General features: G+C 39.4%; 1 protein-coding gene across 1 annotated transcript in view; it reads left to right on the forward strand.

Moving 5' to 3' along the window:
• LOC102521058 (interferon-induced very large GTPase 1) overlaps positions 1-13145 on the forward strand; it is a 37113-nt gene extending 23968 nt beyond the window's left edge. Inside the window, 5 exon segments of the mRNA XM_032489146.1 lie at positions 4085-7828; positions 7831-8021; positions 8023-9294; positions 9296-9740; positions 9743-13145. Coding sequence (XP_032345037.1) covers positions 4087-7828; positions 7831-8021; positions 8023-9294; positions 9296-9740; positions 9743-11394 — 7302 coding nt within the window. The 5' untranslated portion in view covers positions 4085-4086 and the 3' untranslated portion in view covers positions 11395-13145.
• The last annotated feature ends 5709 nt before the right edge of the window (positions 13146-18854 follow it).

Here is an 18854-nt window from a genome sequence, read left to right on the forward strand (position 1 = left end):
TTTATTTGTTTCATTGATTTTTTTCTATTGTTTTTCTGGTCTCTATTTTCACTCTTATCTTTGTTACTGGCTTACTTCAGCTAACTTTGGGCTTCATTTGTTCTTTTTCTAGTTCATTGAGATGCTGTTAGGTTTCTTTTTAGATTTTTTTTCTTCCCAATATATGTATTTATTGTTAAAAAAAAACATTCTTCTCAGAACATTTTTTGCAGTATACAATAGGTTTATGGTGTGTGTGCTGTGGTTCCATTTTCATTTGTTTTGAGATTTTTTGTTCTATCCCATTTCATTGCCCCTTGAGCAGCTGGTTGTTCAGGGGTGCACTGTTTAATTTCCACGTATTTGTAAATTTTCCACACATCCTCTTGGTGTTGATTTCTAGTTTCATTCCATCAGTGTTGGAAAATACACTTAATGTAATTTCAGTCTTTGTACATTTGCTCAGATTTGTTTTATGTCCTATCATAGCTTCTATCCTGGAAAATATTTTGCACACACTTCAGAGGAATGTGTATGCTGCTACTGTTGCATGAAATGTTCTATAAATGTCTGTTTGATCCATTTGGTCTAATATATGTTTCAAATCCAATATTTCCTTACTGATTTTGTCTGGATGATATATATTCACTACTGAAAGTGGGGTACTGAAATCCCATTGTTATTCTATTTTTGCCTATTTCTCCCTTCAGATCTTTTAGTATTTGTTTAATATATTTAGGTGCTCTGATGATGAGTGTGTATGTATTTATGATAGCTGTATCTTTTGATGAATTGATCCCTTTATCATTATATATTGACATTCTTTCTCTCCTAGTACCATTTATACCTTAAACTCTGTTTAGTCTGATATAAGAATTGCTACCCCTACTTTCTCTTGCTTTCCACTTGCATGGATTATCTTTTTCCATCCCTTCACTTTGAGCCTGTTTATCTACTTGAAGCTAAAGTGAATCTCTTGTAGGCATTTCACAGTTGGGTCTTGGTTTTTTCATTTATCAAGGCACTCTGTGCCTTTTGCTGAATTCAATCCATTTCTATTTAATTACTGATCTGTAAGGACTTACTAATGACATTTTATTCAATTGCTTTCTTGTGGTTTTATATTTACATTTTTTCTTTTCCTTGTGTTTCTGCCTACCTTCATAAACTGGTGATTTTCTGTGGGGACATGCTGTTTCCACTTTCTCTATCTTCTGTGAATCTACTCTAGGTTTCTGCTTTGTGATTATCCTCAGGCTTCCATAAAAACAGCTCATAAATCAAATAGTCCATTTTAATTTGATAACAACTTAATTTTGTTCACCTACAAGAGCTCTATGCTTTCATCACCCCACTGCTTATTTTTAATGTCACAATTTACATATTTTATGTTGTGTATTTATTATAATAGCTATGGTTATATTTTATACTTTTTCATTACCACATACTATAGTTAAATGGTTAACACATCATCCCAGTACAGAGGTAGATACTTCTAAATATATCTTTAATGGAGTTGAATGTTTTCATTTCACTAATTAGTGTCTTTTAGTTCCAGCTTGAAGAACTCTTTTAAGGAGTTCTTGCAAGGCCGGTCTGGTGATCATCAACTCCCTGAGCTTTTGCTTGTCTGGGAAAGACTTTATTTGTCTTTTATATGTGAAGGATAACTTTACTAGATGAAATATCCTTCGCAGGCAATTTATTTTTCTTTCAACACTTTGAATATGTCATTCCACTCTCTCTAACTTGTAGGGTTTCTGCTGGGAAATTCACTGTTTGCCTAAAGGGGGGAACTTACACATTATCATCTTTTTTCCTGACTGCTTTTCAATTCACTGTATTCTGATTTTTGACAGTTTCTTAATAATGTGTTAGAGAATGTTTCTTTGCATTGAGATAATAGGGTGCCCTATTAGTTTAGTGAGTTTGGAGAGCCTTTTCTCTTCTTGGATGTAGAATGTTCTCAGTTGATTTTCTTTAAATAAAAGTACTGCACCCTTCTCCCCTGCTTATTCTGAAATCCTGAATATTCCAATTTTTTTAACTCAATTTGATAGATCATGTTGGCATTACTAACGCTGCTTCTTTTTTCTTTTTTGCTTATTTTTTCCAAATTCCTGTCCTCTAACTCGCTTATTGGGTCTTCCCTTTACTCTGACGCACTTGCTGTCTCTTGCATTTTCCATTTCATTCATTAAATTCTTCAGCCCCCAAAATGCTGTTTGCTCATTTTTTTTTATGATTTTTATCTCTTTAATAATTATCTCTTCTTGTTCACCTATTTTTCCCCAACTTCATTAAACTGCCTTTCTGAGTATTCTTATAAGATCATTGAGTTTCTTCAAAATAGCTGTTACGAAATCTTTATCAGTCAGGTTGCTGAATCGGATGCCTTTGTGGTAGGTTACTAGAGAATTACTATCTTTCAGTGATGACATGTTTCCTTGATTTTTCATATCCATGTAGCTTAGCATTGTTGACATTCCATCTGAAGTAGTAGACACCTCCTTAAATCTTTGCTAGTTGACTACATGTGAGGTATTCTGTTTCTTAGTGGTGGTATATCTGGAGTTTTCTCTTTCTATGGGTACATTAGCTCCACTCTTCTTGCTGTTTTTTATGGCCAAATTCTTTTTTATGGAATTATATTTAATTTACAATACTATATTAGTTTCAGGTGTATAACATACTGAGTCTACATTTTTATGGATTATATTGCATTCAAAGTTATAAAATAATGGCTATATTTTCCCATGCTGTACAATATATCCTTGCTGCTTATTTATTTTATACATAGTAGTTTGTATCTTTTATTTTCATTATAAGCTATTACAAGGTACTGAATACAGTTCCCTATGTAGTTTTTATCTCTTAATCCCATACCCCAGTTTTGCTCCTACCTGTTCCCTCCCCCCTCTGATAACCACTAGTTTGTTTTCTATGTGTATGAGCCTGTTTCTATTTTGTTATATACATTCATTTCTTTAATTTTTTAGATTCCATACATAAGTGATAACACAGAGCATGTGTCCTTCTCTATCTGACTTATTATACTTAGCATAATATTCTCTACGTCCATCCATGTAGTTGCAAATGGCAATATTTCATTCTTTTTTTTTTATGGTGGAGTAATAGTTGATGTGTGTGTGATTGTGTGTGTGTGTGTGTGTATGACTTCTTCTTTATAAATACATATATACTCTTTTATCCATACCTTCTTCAGCATTTATTATTTATAGACTATTTGATGATACCCATTCTTATCAGTGTGAGGTGATCCCTCATTGTGGTTTTGATTTGCATTTTTCTAAAAACCATTGATGCTGAGCGTCTTTTCACGTGCCTGTTGACCATCTGTATGTGTTCTTGGAGAAATGTCTATGTAGGTCTTCTGCCTATTTTTTACTAATCTATTCCTTTAATGTAGCTCTCCAGTTCTCCAGCATCACTTATGAAAAGGACTCTCTTTTCTCCATAGAATACTTGCCTCCTTTGTCATAGATTAATTGACCATAAATGTATGGGTTTATTTATGGGCTATTCTTTTCCACTGACTTATGTGTCTGTTTTTATGCCAGGACTATGTTGTTTTGATTACTGTCACTTTGTAGTATAGTCTGAATCAGGGACCGTGACCCCTCCAAGCTTTGTTTTTTTTCTCAAGATGCTTTGGGAATTTGTGGTGTTTTGTGTTTCCAAATAAAATTTATGATTATTTGTTCTACATTTTAGAAAATGTCCTAGGTAGTTTGATAGTGACTGCATTAAATCTATAGGTTGCTTTGGGTACTATGGACACTTTAACATTAATTCTTCTAATCCAGGAACACAGGGTATCTTTCTATTTCTTTGTACCATCTCCAAATTCCTTCATCAATATTTTATAGTTTTCAGAGTATATGTCTTTCATCTCCTTGGTTAATTTGATTCCCAGCTATTTTATTCTTTTTGATGTGGTCAAAAATGGAATTGTTCTCCTCAATTTCTTTTACTGATAACTCATTAGAAGTGTATAGAAAAGCAACAGATTTCTGAAAATTTATCACAGAGTTCTGTATAATAGTATGACATAAGGCTAATTGAGTGTCTTTTCTTCCCCCAGCCATGGACACAGGAGATGATAATGAGCCCCTGCTCAGAGGCAAAAGGGGGCAAGATCTCCAAGGGAGGCTGAGAGAAGTAGGACTGGCAGTCGAGTTCTGGTTGCCAAAGCTGCAGGAACACCTGGGTGTGACCTGTGCCCAGGCCTTACAACACCTAGAAGAGGAAGATCTCCAGAAGCTGAAATCCCTGACACAACATTCTTGGGAGAAGAAAGCCCTGGAGAGGTTGCTTAACCAGTCACACTCGAATAGTCTTTCACAGTTACAGGAGTGTCAGGTGAAAACAATACAGAAAAAACAGAAGCAGGCAGAAGAGACTCTGCAGGAGCTAGAAGAGTTGCTTTCAGAATGGAGACAGAGGCAGGAAGAAGCAGTGAGGAAAAAGGAGGAAGAGCTGAGGCAGGCACTGGAAATCCCCAAAGAGTACTGGCCACCTCCTGAAAAGTCCCTCCAAGAAGTCACAGAAAACCTGCAGAAACAACTCAACCACACAGAGGGGACACTGTCTCACAGGAAAAACCTCCCAGATAGAGAGCTGGTGAGATATGCATCTGGAGGACTAGCCCTGCAGGGAATTTACAAAACTAGTGACCAAGGGAGCCTGATAGAGAAGAGAGAGGAGCTACTCAGTGTCCCCAAGGAGTTCTCACTCTGTGGCCCACAGCAGGGTACACAGATGAAAACAATAGAATTTACATCTTCTCAAGCAGAATCCATGTTCACTCAGACTATAGAGAAGCTGGGCTTCAGTGCAACTGCCTTAGCAAAGGGTGGAGGTTGGGGATTAAGCCTAAAAGCTGGTATGGATCAGAAGAAAGACTCAGAATCTGAGGAAAGACGGCAGTCACATTCTAAGCACTCTTATTTCTGCTCAACCAAGTTCAACTACATCCCGCTGGCCTCCTGCCACTTTGCTGTTGATCAGCTCCAATTCTCCAAGGCTGCTCTCCAGGAACTGAAATGCATTGAAGATCTTTTGGGTCAGCCCACAGACTCAGATAGACTTCCCTTGCTGAGGCGCAGGACTGAAGAATTCTTCCAAAGGTTTGGCTCTCATGCTAACCAGGGCCCTTTCCACCTGGGAGGAATCTACTGGTGGAAAGCCATTTCAGAGGGTTTCCAAAGTGAGCAGCTGGAAGCAGTCAAACAGCAGACAGCAGAGGCCCTGGATATTTATATAACGGGGAGCTACACTGGCTTTGGAGTGAAAGGTGCTGCAGGTGTGAATGTGTCACAGTCTCATTCAAAAATAGCCTCTCAGAGCTCAAGCTTACAAAATCTCCAAACCAAAGTGCAATTATCTGTGGTCCAGACAGGTGGTCCACCAGAAGCAAATGGCCTTTTACAGTGGAAAACTGGCCTGGTGGCCAATAATCAAACCTGGTGTGTCATTGACCAGGGAAATCAGCTGGTGCCCATTTGGGATATCATCCTTTCCAGCAACAGAAGTGATTTCAAGGATCCTTTTCAGGTAGCTAACTGCCTGAAACAGAGCTACACTGCTCTGACTGGGCTCACTGCCCAGATCCAGGAGGGAGAAGAATTACTGAATGCTGAGAAGGCAGCTACTGTTTTCCTAGACAATGTGAAATCCTGGGAGGTTTCCGATCCTGAAGAGCAGCTGAAAAAGCTGATACATTTCATGCAAATGTTGACTCAGAAAATAAAAAGTTATGACTTTTGGATTCATAGATGCCTCACAGATTGGGGTCTACAAAATTTTCTAATAAATACTGTCAACTTTTGCAAAAAATCTTCTATTTATGGAACTGAATTTATCAAATCTCAGTTGCGCAGCCTTTTGGATCCTCACATCTACAGAGTGTCAAACTTTCCACAGGCTGATTCCATTATGCAGTGGATCTTCCAGTCAGAGCCAGAACAAGAGCATGTCAACATCACCAAATTTTCTGAATTGATTAAAATCCTTGAAAAAAACAAGAATGACCTTATGGAAGGGAAGGCCAAATCTGAGTCCACAGAATCAGTGGAAGAAGCTCAAGTAAAGGCTACTTATGAGGTCAGCGTTTCCCTTGGCTGCTTCTTGAATTACCTCCGAGAAACAGGGCAGCAAGACACACACATCTTGCTACTTTCCATTGCAACTGGTGCAGGATATCATGGGGTAAACAATACTTTTCAGTATCTCCTGGGGTGTGATGAGTTAGACTTCCTACTGAATGAAATGCAAAGTGCCAAAGGTAAATACAAGGAGCTCAAAAATATTTGTGACTACAGGGCTCATGCATTCCTGGTACTCACAGGTTTGACAGCTACAGCTGGCATCAAAGCTGTTTCTCCAGAGGAGAAAACACAACGCTTAGCATTGGTAAGACATCACATGGCACAATCTTTGTCTAAAGAAGTTGTACAAGTCCTCTCCAAACCTGGAGCAGATCATAATTGGGAAAACCTAGAAAAAGACCTGAGATCGCTCATTGATGGGGATTATGGAGACACCATCTCTTCATTGCAAAGGGATGAGGTGAGAAAACAATTGCAAAGTCTCTTCTATGAAAAGAAACAGTCCCATAAATCACATGATAATGAAAATAACAAACACAAGGTCACAGAAAATCAAACCTTCCTAGAATTACTCCAGCGTCTAGACCTAGAACATTACTACCCAAAAAAAATGAGCACAGCTAACTTCCATCAGATCTACAAGAAGTCTGTGCACAATACCCAGCCCTGCTCTGAAAGGGAGCTTCCCTTCTATTTCCTACAGAAGCTACTGATGCTGGATTATGGGCTTAGATACCTGATCATCAAAGATGGTGGATACACAGAGAAGCAAGTCTATCCAAGCACCTCAAATCAAGAAAATGACACTTTCGATCCATATGAAGACCTTTTTGAAGACAATGATAGTCTCACTAATTCTTCAGCACCTAATGTGACGCCCTACATTCACCCTATGGATATTCAGATGGCAATTCTTTACTGTGCAGATGTTCTTTCCAGACAATATATTTTGGCCAAACTTTCCATTTGTCAGTTTGCCCTCCCCCTCCTCATACCTAATCCCTGCAATTCTCAAATTGAATTCTCCCTCTGGTCTCTCAGTCAAATTAGGAGGAGCTGGCAGCAAGCAAGGAAATCAACAAAGGAGCAGAAGGACAATTACAAGAATCAGCAGATGTGTCGTGTCTCTACCCCCATTGTGTCCTTTCTTAGAGTTGGAAATGACTTCTCTGCCTCCAAATCTCAGATCATGAACTGTCTTCTCACTAAACGAAAGCATGATGTCTTTTTTCACCGACACTGCAAAGGGAGCAGCAGGAACTCTCTCTTGATGGGAGGTGTGGTGGAAGTTGCCTGGTTCTGTCCTGGCGGGGAAGATGAGGACAGATTTGACAACTGCTTGACCTTCACCAATCTTCACGGAGATGCAAAGGAACATAAGAAGCAACTCACATTTTTGCTGGAGGTCTCTTCTCTCATTGTGGTCCTCATGTCAACTTCTGATGACAATAAAGAAAACCGAAAAATTATCCATGACCTGTGTCAGTCATCAAAACCTTTAATCTGTTTGCTTGATGATAAAGAAAAACTGATGGCCAATACTTCTGGCCTAAGGGTGAAAATTGGAATTAGGAACAGAAATGAAGCAGAATTAATAGAGGAGCTCACAATTACAATCAGACGGTTGCTAGAGCTCTCTGACACCACTCTCAGCCTGGAGGATTGTGCCCAAGTTGCTCGCAAGCAAGGACTGCTTATTGATGAAGACCAGAGAGATTGCAAGAAGCCAAAGAAAAGGCAGAGGTTCTAATGGCCCTACTGGAAGAAGTGAAAATATCTCAGATGAAGGAAAACTTACTACCTCTTCAGGGAAAACTGTGGCAACTTTGGTGTAAAAAGGACAAAGAACTCTATCATCTAAGAGAAAAGGGGAATCGGAGCATCGAACAACACAAGAGTGAGATTGAGACTGGAGAAACAATTAATACGACAGGAACAGCTGAACAGAGCCTTTCCTCTCAATAGTTTAATACATTCTGTCCTTGAAATTCTCCAAAATCATTCAGAAACTCACACCAAACTCTACTTCTTGCAATGGCTGAGTGTGTTTTTAGACAAATTGACTGCAGGACACTTGGAAAAGCTAAATGAGAAGAAAAAGGCTTTGTGGTCACTGGTCCAAAAAGAAAAGCAAGAGGCACCAAAAAGTAAGTCCCTGAAAGCCTGGCAAAGTGAGATAGAAGCTATCTCCAGAGAGATTAGTGACTGTTCCTTAGGAACTGAGCAAATTCTCAGAGAAGTTGGCCAGATCTATGAAGCTCTGGAGGAAGCTTCCTCTACTTTTGGGGAAGCTTTTAGTGATAGTCTCCTTCTCTCCCTTCCCCACATTGCTGCAGATCTGATGATATCTGGGGTTCCCATTGAGCTGATGGATGGGGATGCTTCATATGTACCCCTAAAGTGGGTGGCAGCTGTTTTCGACCAGGTATCTGAGAAACTTGGAAACAAACGGCTGTTTGTTCTCTCAATCCTTGGCCTACAGAGCTCAGGGAAATCCACCCTGCTGAATGCCCTTTTTGGGCTGCAGTTCACTGTCAGTGCTGGGAGCTGTACCCGGGGGGCCTATATGCAGCTCCTGAAGGTGGAGGAGACATTCACAGAGGAACTTGGTTTCGACTTCATGCTTGTTGTCGATACAGAAGGACTTCGGGCCCCAGAACTCAGCAACAAGTCCCAGAATCGGGACAATGAGCTGGCAACCTTTGTCATTGGACTTGGAAACTTGACTCTGATCAATATTTTTGGGGAAAATCCATCAGAAATGCAGGATATTCTACAAATAGTCGTCCAAGCTTTTCTGAGGATGAAACAAGTAAAAATCTCTCCCAGTTGCCTCTTTGTCCATCAGAATGTGGGGGAAGTTACAGCTAAAGACCAAACTATGGAAGGACGAAGATGGCTAGAGCAGAGGCTAGATGAAATGGCAGCAACAGCTGCTGAAGAAGAACAGTGCTCAGATGTAACCCGCTTTAGTGATGTCATTAAGTTTGATGTCAATACTCACGTCTACTACTTTGCTCACCTCTGGGATGGCAATCCTCCAATGGCCCCTCCCAACCCTCGTTACAGCCACAACGTCCAGGAGCTGAAAAGTAGAATTCTTTTGGCTGCCAAACAGGAGTGTAGGGGCAGCATCATGAAGATATCAGATGTAAAATTCCGAATTCAAGATTTGTGGAGAGCCCCTGTTGAATGAGAACTTTATTTTCAGTTTCAGGAACACGAGAGAGGTCATGGCCATGAGCAAATTGGAAACCATGTATAACTACTGGACCTGGGAGCTGAGGAGTCATGTGCTGACCTTGCAGGACCAGCTGATCAACCAGATTCAGAACGGAAAAATCCAGACACCAGAAACACACATGCTTAAGGCTCCAGTTACAGAAAAATATGAAGCCATCAAGAAAGAACTTGAAAAATTCTTTAATGAAGATCCGGATAGTGAAGTACTGGTTCAGTGGAAAGGAAATTTTGAAAACAAGCTAATGAACCTTAAAGAGAAACTAATTTTAGACAGCCAAAGTAAAGTCCAAGAACTTATTAGCTTTAAAAAAAATCAAGAAAAACTGGATAACAAAAAATCTGGTTATGAAAAGGAATTATTGGAAAAAAGCCGAAAGTTGGCTTTAACTGTAAAGGCACAGAACTGAGTGAGGAAGAACTACATGAGAAATTCAACCCACTTTGGGAAAAATGGGTCTGTGATGTGTCCTCAAATCTCCCGCCAGTCACAGAGCCTAATATTGAAGTGGATTCTGAAAGCATCCTCTTGGATTATTTCAAAAAGGAGAAATATATGCTGATGGACAGACTGAAGAAAAATTCTGGAGAAAAGTTTCAAATCAAATATGACAAACATATCAAGATGAACAAGAGATATTTAAACATTTATCCACTGACATTAGAGCCCCAGGATATGGAGTCTATAAATATCACTACTGACCGAATTATTTCAAAATTTAGTGAAGCTATTAACAGCATTAGTAGGCAAAGGCATGATTACCATCCAAGTTATTTCTATGAAATCCTGAAAATCATAGATGAGGAGGTGAAATCTGCTCCCACTCAGGAAAGATACACAGTTACAAGAAAATATGAAATTGACTTATCATTGTGTTTATTCCGAAGTGCAGCCATGAAGTTTAAGGAGATACACAAGGCATTCAAGAGAGCAAATGATCCTGTGAACTATCTAGAAAGCAAGAAAGATGATTTCTTCATGAGTTTTAAGATCTCTTGTCAAGGAGCAACCTCAATCAAAACATTTGTTGATTTTCTGTGGCACAAACTCACCCCTGCTATCTCCACCACTGTAAGGAAAACCATGGCCCCCAAAATTGGTGGGGACATGCGAGCTACCTGCCCAGCATTCAGTGGAAACAGGGCTAATCTGGAGAAACACATTCTCATCTCTCTGGCAGAAGAGGAAAATTTTGATAACTACTGGCAGTACCTTCGTAATTCAGAATCATTTTTTAAGAATTACATTGAAAACTGTATTAAAAGATATTGTTCTGAGCAAAGAAATGAAAAAATGAAGACTTTTTTAAAAATAAGTTTAGATGACATCAAGAATGCCATCCTCTCAGCCATTCATGCATCCACAGCAATAGCTAAAGACAAAAGCAGCACAGTGTCTGAGTGGTTGGATTTGTTCTGTGATCACCTGGGGGGTAACTTGATCTTTCCACGAAAAGACTTGGTAAGCATTGAACACCAGGAGATAAAAGACATTGAGTTTCTCAAAGAAGCCATGAGTAAGGCTTTGGATCCTGAAATGGAGAAAGCAGCACAGAAGTGTTTGTGTACGCTTGTAGAAGACATTGTTCCTGAAATCCAGAAAATGCTCTCTGAACATCTCTGTGGCTGCTGGAAACAATGTCCCTTATGTAGAGCAATTTGTACAAACACAATCCCCACCCATGAAGGAGACCATAGTGTTCCCTTCCACCGTCCAGAGGCTCTCAGTGGAAGGCATTGGCATCAAACAGATCAGTTTAACATTAATTTTTGTACTAGCATGGTAGCAAGTGATTGTTTCTTGGGTTTCGAAGATGGCAGGAAAATTCCATATAAGAACTATCGACACGCAGGAGGGGAGTATGCCAAATGGAGTATCACCCCAGACACATCCACCCAGCCATACTGGAAATGGTTTGTCTCTCACTTCAGATCACAGCTGGAAGAAAAATATCACAGTAAATTTATAGGTAAAGGTGCAATTCCTGATGCATGGAACAAAATTACAAAGCTGGAGGTGCTTGATTACTTGAAAAATAATTAATACTCAATAACTACAAAAGAGACCCAGTATCTGAACAGAGGCACATTACCCAAACAATCTTAAAATACCACCTCCACATAATGAAAGCCCTCATTATAGATTTTTCAGATGAAGCATCTAAAACTATGTCAATTAACAGCAAGAGTTGAAGATTTGCCAGGAAAGGACTTCATTTTTCTCTGCCTCAATTCCTTCTGCTTTAAAAACAAATTACTAAAATATATGAGTGCATGATACACTCAAATAAAATCATTTAAAGTACCTACTTCATATTTTAAACTATTATTCTGAATGTTGTTTTTTATTTTTAATATAGAATGTTATATAAAGTCTCAGGTAAATAATTTTCATAGAAGGAAGTTAAAATCATTGTACACTGCTACAAATTGTACAGAATAAATATATGGCTATTTCAATTAATATACACTTCTTGACTGCAAGCTACAAATTGTTTTCTCTTTTAACTGTATTTTTTTCATACTCTGAAACTGTGAAGAAGAGTATTAATGCTTGCGTGCAAAAACACTCATGAAAGTTTCATGATTCCCAATTCCAAAACAGAGTGCTATTTAGGTATATACTGTTAAGAAAAAAAACAGAAACTTGACCAGAATAGTGCCTGCATCAATTCAGGAAACATTATCAAACAAATTTTGAAAGTAGAAATTATATAATTTTTTTCCCTCATTTAACCGTCACCCTCTTCTTCCCTGGCAACTTGGCACTTGCCTCTGCATGTTTTTTTAAAGAAAAGAAAAAGAAAACATTCACAGGAGCTTATACAAGTCTGAGTAGGAATGGTTTATGGAATGAAATTTATGACCAGGTGAAAAGGGCCATTTTAATCAAGGCTTTGGACAAGGTCAAATTTGATTAATCTATTAATGATTTTAAAAACTACTCCTTCAAGATTAAAATATCAAAAATATATAGTTTTTAACATGGTGATATTTTGATAAGACATGCTTTTTAAGTATTAAAGTATAAGAAAATGCTTATCTCCAAATTAGGCACCCTTGTGACTTTTCACACTATTTGATCCATAGAATCATGGTCACAAATAAACATGAAAAGCACCCTAAAGCCAACCAAGGATCTGAGAGGGGGAAAAATCACCATTCTGCTAACCTATACCTTCTGAAACATGACTTACGCTAGGTTCTCAAAGGTGATGATCTAAAGTAGTCCTGATACTAAGAAGAAAATTTCTTCATACCTGACATAAGGGCTTCCATTGCCTTCCATTTAAGGGCACACTCTCTACCCTCCACAGCCAGTGAAGACAGACAGTCCAAAGAACAGCTGTCAAAGGACTTGGGTCTTCAGAGCTGGGAGACAGGAGTGCTGACTGTGCTATCTTTGTACCCTCAAGGGCATCCAGCATACTCTGTTTCTGGTCAAATCACGATGTCTCCAGAAGAAATCCTGGAACAGAAACATTATATGGGAAACTGATGTTCTTGCACAGTAAGCTTTTCCTTTTGTTCCCTAAAAGTAGTCTCACTGAGAGTTGGAAGGACCTCCTAATATGATAAAGTTGAAATAGTGATAAAAACAGAACCCATGCATAATATAGCACCTGTCTCTGACATCACTGCATCCTTGAAAACTGTGCAATATTAACACTTGCTGAATGCTTTTCATATTTGTTTAATGAACCATTTAAGCTTTTAACTAAGAAGTTTTATGTATCATTCATTAACTTTGATTTTGAAGTTGAAAGTATCATGTACAAATAAAAAAATTTTATAAATTCCTCAAGCATTTAAGCAGAGTGATTATTAAATGAAATCCAGAGGCTGTGGTCAAGAATCCCCCCAAAACTGGCAAGAAGTAAGTTGGGATAGAGTGAAGAAGGCTATGTGTGAATGTGGTTTTTGGTAACAGTAGTGGAGAGTAAAGTGCTATCAAGGTGGGGTCAGGAGTAAAGGGTCAGCGGGTTATGGTCCCTGAGAAAGATCTTAGGAACAGTGGAGTAGAGTGAATGGAGTGAGTAGGGATGAGAATTATATCATCATCAAAAGTGGGAGACAAGGGCTCAGCATAGGTCACAGGAGTAGAGATGGCCAGATTTGTAAGGTCAATAGAGGTAGCGTTCACATGGGCAGTGGAATGGGTCTCCCTGAGTCACTGAAAGTGGGGATCACAGAAACACAGGAATTAGGAGTCACCAAATCAGTAGATTTAGGGGATTTCCAAAGTAAGTTAAGCAAGAGAGCACAAGGCCTGTAGGGATGGGGCTAGGAGGATGATGGATTGTTACAAAGTTCAAACCACATGAATAACATGTGAGTTGCTTTAATGAAGATGGAAATTTGCACTAAAAAGTTTTCAACTAGGTCTCTCTCTCAGAAAGAGTGGATATAAACGTGGGAAAGTCAACTGAAAGAGGTGTGTTATGGATGAATATTTGTGTCACCCCAAAATTCGTATGTTGAAGCCCTAATTCCCAATGTGATTTTTAGAGGGGATCTTGGGAGATAATTAGGGTGAGATGACTTCATGAGCGAAGGGTCTTCATGACTGGATTAATGCCCTTATAAGAAGAGACACCAGATCTTTCTAATATCAAGGAAAGAATATGTGAGCACACTGCTATAAGGCAAACCAGGAAGAGACCGCTCATCAGGAACGGAATCAGCTGTATCTTGATGTTAGATGCTCTAGAACTGTAAGGAATAAATGTCCATTGTCTAAGGCACCTATTCTATGGTGTTTTGCTATGGCAGCCAAAACTGACTAAGACAGGGTTTGTCTGAAAATTGGCCCCCTTAAGGTTTGGGATGCTTTTCCCATGGAAAAAGGCATATGAAGCAAACAAGTTTTTATTTTATCCCCTTCATTCAAAACTGTAATTCTCTTTAATCATTTGAGTACTTCAGGAAGGTCTAAAAAAGCCATTCAGCCCTTTCTAGTAGTCTAGTGACACCTGGATAGATAAAACAGTGAAGGAAAGTGTTGAGTATTACCACTAATAGTATCATAATCATTATTAATTCGGTATCTTTGCAGTATTAGTGCCTGTGACATCTTAGGCAGGTACTTTAACCTCTCTATGTTCAAGTGCCCTGTAGGTTAGGGTGCATTTCTGATTATACTGTTAGGAAGAATAAATGAATTTCTTCTCTTCTGCTACATCACTCTTCTTTGCTGGTTCTTCCACTTTCATCAGTCTCTCAGCGCTTTACCCCAAGAGCTAAATCTTTGGTCTTCCTTTTATAACTAGACTCTCTCTGTCTCTCTTAAGGAATTACCAGTCCCCATCATATTAAGTACCACTTACACATCGATGACTCCTAATACATATGTCTCACCACATCTCTCACCAAATATCAAACACCTGCCTACTCACCATCTCCACTTGGATATCTTCAAGACATCTCAAGCTTAACATGCTCAAAACTGGATTCTAAATATCCTCTCACTCATACCCTTCTTTTACCCACAGCTTTCCTCTTTGCCATTAAAGGAAAATCCATTGTCTCAATCCCCTGGGCCAAAAAAATACTCTAAAGCAACCATATTTCTTCTCACCACTCATTCATTGCTAAATACTGAAGAATCTACTGTAAAAATATATCCTAACTCCAACCATTTACCAACATTCCACTGCAGGCACTGAGGTTCAATAGCCTCCAAACAGATCACCACAACCACATCCAACATAGCAGTCAGAAAGCTTTTTTAAAATGTAACCTAGATCATTTCAATCCTTTGTTCAAATCCCTGAAGTAGCTCCATTTTCATTCAGTGTGAAAGTCAAAGTCACCACAAGAGTCATCAAGGTGTTATACAATGTGATGTGATATGATGTGATATGGCCCTTAGTTGCCATTCTGGTCTATTTCTGTCCCCCTTGGTCACTCACTCCAGCCATTCTCAAAAGATGACTGAGTCCTCAGGATTAAGGTCCCTGCAGCATTGTGGCAAATATATACTGTAATGGTTCCTAAAAGTACCTACCAGTATTTATAAAGATAAATATACACTGGGGAAAGTGGAGTACCCAGACATTTTCAGAATTATTGCACACGAGGTCTGTGTTGACACTTACATCTAGAGAAACAAAGTATCATTATTCATAATTGGGGGCTAGGTAATAACTGGGGTCCTGGCTAAAGTCAAGCTTACAGTCAGTCCACTGGGCCCACAGATCCACAGAGTGGTCTGTCCCCAGTCCCCGAGTGTGTAATCAAGGAATGACAAAATTGGCAGTGGGACTAACCCTTCCATGGGGTCCTTGTCTTATGATGTAAGTGTTATAATAATGAGAAAGGGTAGGCAGAAGCCTTCAAAATTCCCCTACACCCTGGCAAGTTAATACATCTTTGTAAAAAATCACAACACAGGTGAACGCAAGATTATTACCACCATTAAAGACCTAAAGCAGTGGTTGCCCCTATCATATTTCCATTTAATTTGCCAGTCTGGCTCCTGCAGTAACAGATGGATCCTAAAACATTCCTGTAAACTGCTGCAAGCTCAACCAGTAGTAGCCCCTACTGTAGGTTCTGTACTGGCCAAGGTAATACTGCTAGAGCTAAGGCCTAAGGTACATAGTATTTGCCATCGATTTGGCAAATGCATTTTTTTTCTCTTTCACTGATAAGGCACTTTTAGAAACACTATATTCATTAAAGGCACAAATATATTTATTTATAGTTTTGTCCCAGGGCTCTATTAACTCTCCCACTTTCTGCTATAAGATAATGGTAAGGAAAGGGGACAATCCCACAGAATATCACTTTGATCATTTATAGGATGACATCCTGTCAATTGACCAGGAAAAGTAAGAAGTGCTGAGAGAGTTCATGGCCTTGTTAATAAGACATGTGTCCAGAGGGTGAGAGATAAACCCTACAAAGATTTAGGGATTTGCCATAACAAAAGATTTTTAAGTGGTCAAATTATACCGTTCAAAGTAAAAGACAAATAACTGCATCTTGCATTCCCTACAATGAAAAATAAAGCACAGCACCTGGTGGGCCACTACTCATTCTGAAAGCAACATATTCCACACCTAGGAATACTTCTCTGGCCCATGTATCAGGTAACAAGGAAGTCTGCCGTCTCCGAATGGGGTCAGAGGGGGAAGGATTCTCCAACAGGTTCAGGCTGTGATACAAGCTGACCAACTGCTGAGCCATATGACCCAGCAGGCCCTATGCAGCTGGAGTTGTCAATTTTGATAAACAATTCACTGTGGAGTTCATGGCAGAGATAAGCAAATCATGGTTTCTGGGCTGAGCTGGTATGCCACTATTTTTGGAAAAAACATTTTATAAAAATACAGCCATGTTCATTCATGTGAATGTTGTCTATAGATGCTTTCACACTACAAAAGCAGAGTTGAGTAGTTCAAACAAAGAACATATGGTTGACAAAGTCTTGAAAATTCACTATGGCTCATTATAGGAAAAGTTTTTTTTTTTTTTTTTTTATGCTTGGTTAATGGTAAGTCCCAGCAAGAGAATCATAATGCAGGGGTTTGGGAATAAGGCCATGCCATGTGCAACAGAGAATTATATGCCTTTTGAATAGCAGCTTCTGGTCTGCCACTGATTCCTGGTAGTCATGAAATGTTTGACCATGAGGCACAGGGTGAACATGTGAATGAAACTGCCCATTATGAGCTGGGTTATGTTGGATCCACCAAGGCATGCTGTTGCAAAGGCCCAGCAGTAATCCATTCAAAAATGGAAATGGTATATCCAAGGTCAAACCTGTTCAGGTATAGGAAACAGTATTACTCATGAGCAGGTAGCCCCAACCCACATGTCACCTACCATGGTTGCACCAGGAACCCTCTCCCAGCTCAATTTATAGCTTTATGGAGGGAGATGACATACAAACAGCTAAAGGAAGAAGAAAAAGCTAAGCTTGATTTTTGAACAGGTCAGCTTGATATTGGGTACAACCAGAGAATGGATGGTAGCTGCAATGAAGCTACATTCATAAATAGCCTTGAAAAGCAGTAGAGAGGGGAAAATCTTCCCAAATGGAAAAACTACAAATGTTGCTCCTAGTCATTGGCTTTGTATGCAGAGAGTAGTAGCGTGAGGTGAGAATATGTGCAGATTCCTAGGCAATTGCCAATAACCTTGCTGGCCAAAAAGCAATAAACTACAAGATCAGAAATAAGGAGGCTTTGGGTAGAATATGTGGAGGGACAGATGGCAGTGGGCACAAAGTGTGAACATCTTTATATCACACATACCCATCAGAAAGCACCCACCACTGAAGAGATCCTAAACAATCAGGTTGGAAAAATGACTTGACCAGTTCATGTTAACTGTTCTTCCTCATCAGCCTCCCAAGAACTGGCATGACAGGCATATATATGAAATGGTCACAATAGATATGTAGGCTATGCATGGACCCAATAACAGGAACTTCCACTTACCAAGGTTAATCTACCTACTGCTCCCTCTGCATGTCCAATCTCCAACAACAGACACCTATGCTGGTCCATCAATATGGCACAATTCCTCAAGGAAGTCAAATGGACACTTGTTGGCAAGTTAATTTCATTTTAATCCTTCCATCTTGCAACGTCCAACACTTCATCCATATGGGGATTGATACCTATCCTAGGTATGGGTTTGCCTTTTCTGCTTGCAGAGCCTTGATCAGCACTAGTATCTAGAGGCTTACAGAATGCCTGATCCACAGGTATGGTATCCTGACAGCTGAGGGTAAGGGAAACCTAGAATTTATAGTGAAGAAGGAAGAAATTGCCTTAGGTTATATCCCAAGGACCAATGGAAGCAATGTAGGCTATAATTCACCTCTAACTTTCGTCTTCTAAATTTCCCTTCAGAAATAGAGGCCCACAGACATCAAGAAGGAATTGCCCTCCAAACATGTTTGGAAAAGTAAATCTACATGGCATAAGAAATAGACTGTGCTGGCCTTATGGAGATCCACCACTTAGATCTTATTGAAGAAAACCTTCTGTGAACAGAGTTGACTGACAGCCTCCACCTGCCACTTGACTGGATCTACCAGGATGCTCACACTGAGGCTACACCTTCCCCAGGCTGCCCTCAATGACTGAGGCATGTGAAGGCACAGTCTAGCCCATTATGGAGTTCCTTCAACTAGCAACCATTCCTCAGGATTCCCTGTATGTCTGGCCAAAATTTTCTTTAAACTCACAGTGGTCTAAGACTCTTTTTATCCCATCCTTCCTTCCCTTTCTACCTTCTCAGGTGTCAGATAGGCATGGTGGTCTGAAGGATTTCCTTGCCTATTGCTTTCTCCTCCTATATCACGTGCATTTCCTCCAATACGTCTCTTACATGTCTACTTCCATCTTGGTATCTGCTTCCTGAATGACCAAATTGACATGCAGCCCCTTACATTTTCATTCACTTAAATTATTTTAGAGATTTTTCATTACCAGCATATATGTGCTGTTTCGTTTTATTCACTGGTTTCACTGATATACAATATTTATT

The sequence above is a fragment of the Camelus ferus genome, chromosome 10 (genome assembly GCF_009834535.1).
Source record: "Camelus ferus isolate YT-003-E chromosome 10, BCGSAC_Cfer_1.0, whole genome shotgun sequence".
Taxonomy (NCBI): domain Eukaryota; kingdom Metazoa; phylum Chordata; class Mammalia; order Artiodactyla; family Camelidae; genus Camelus; species Camelus ferus.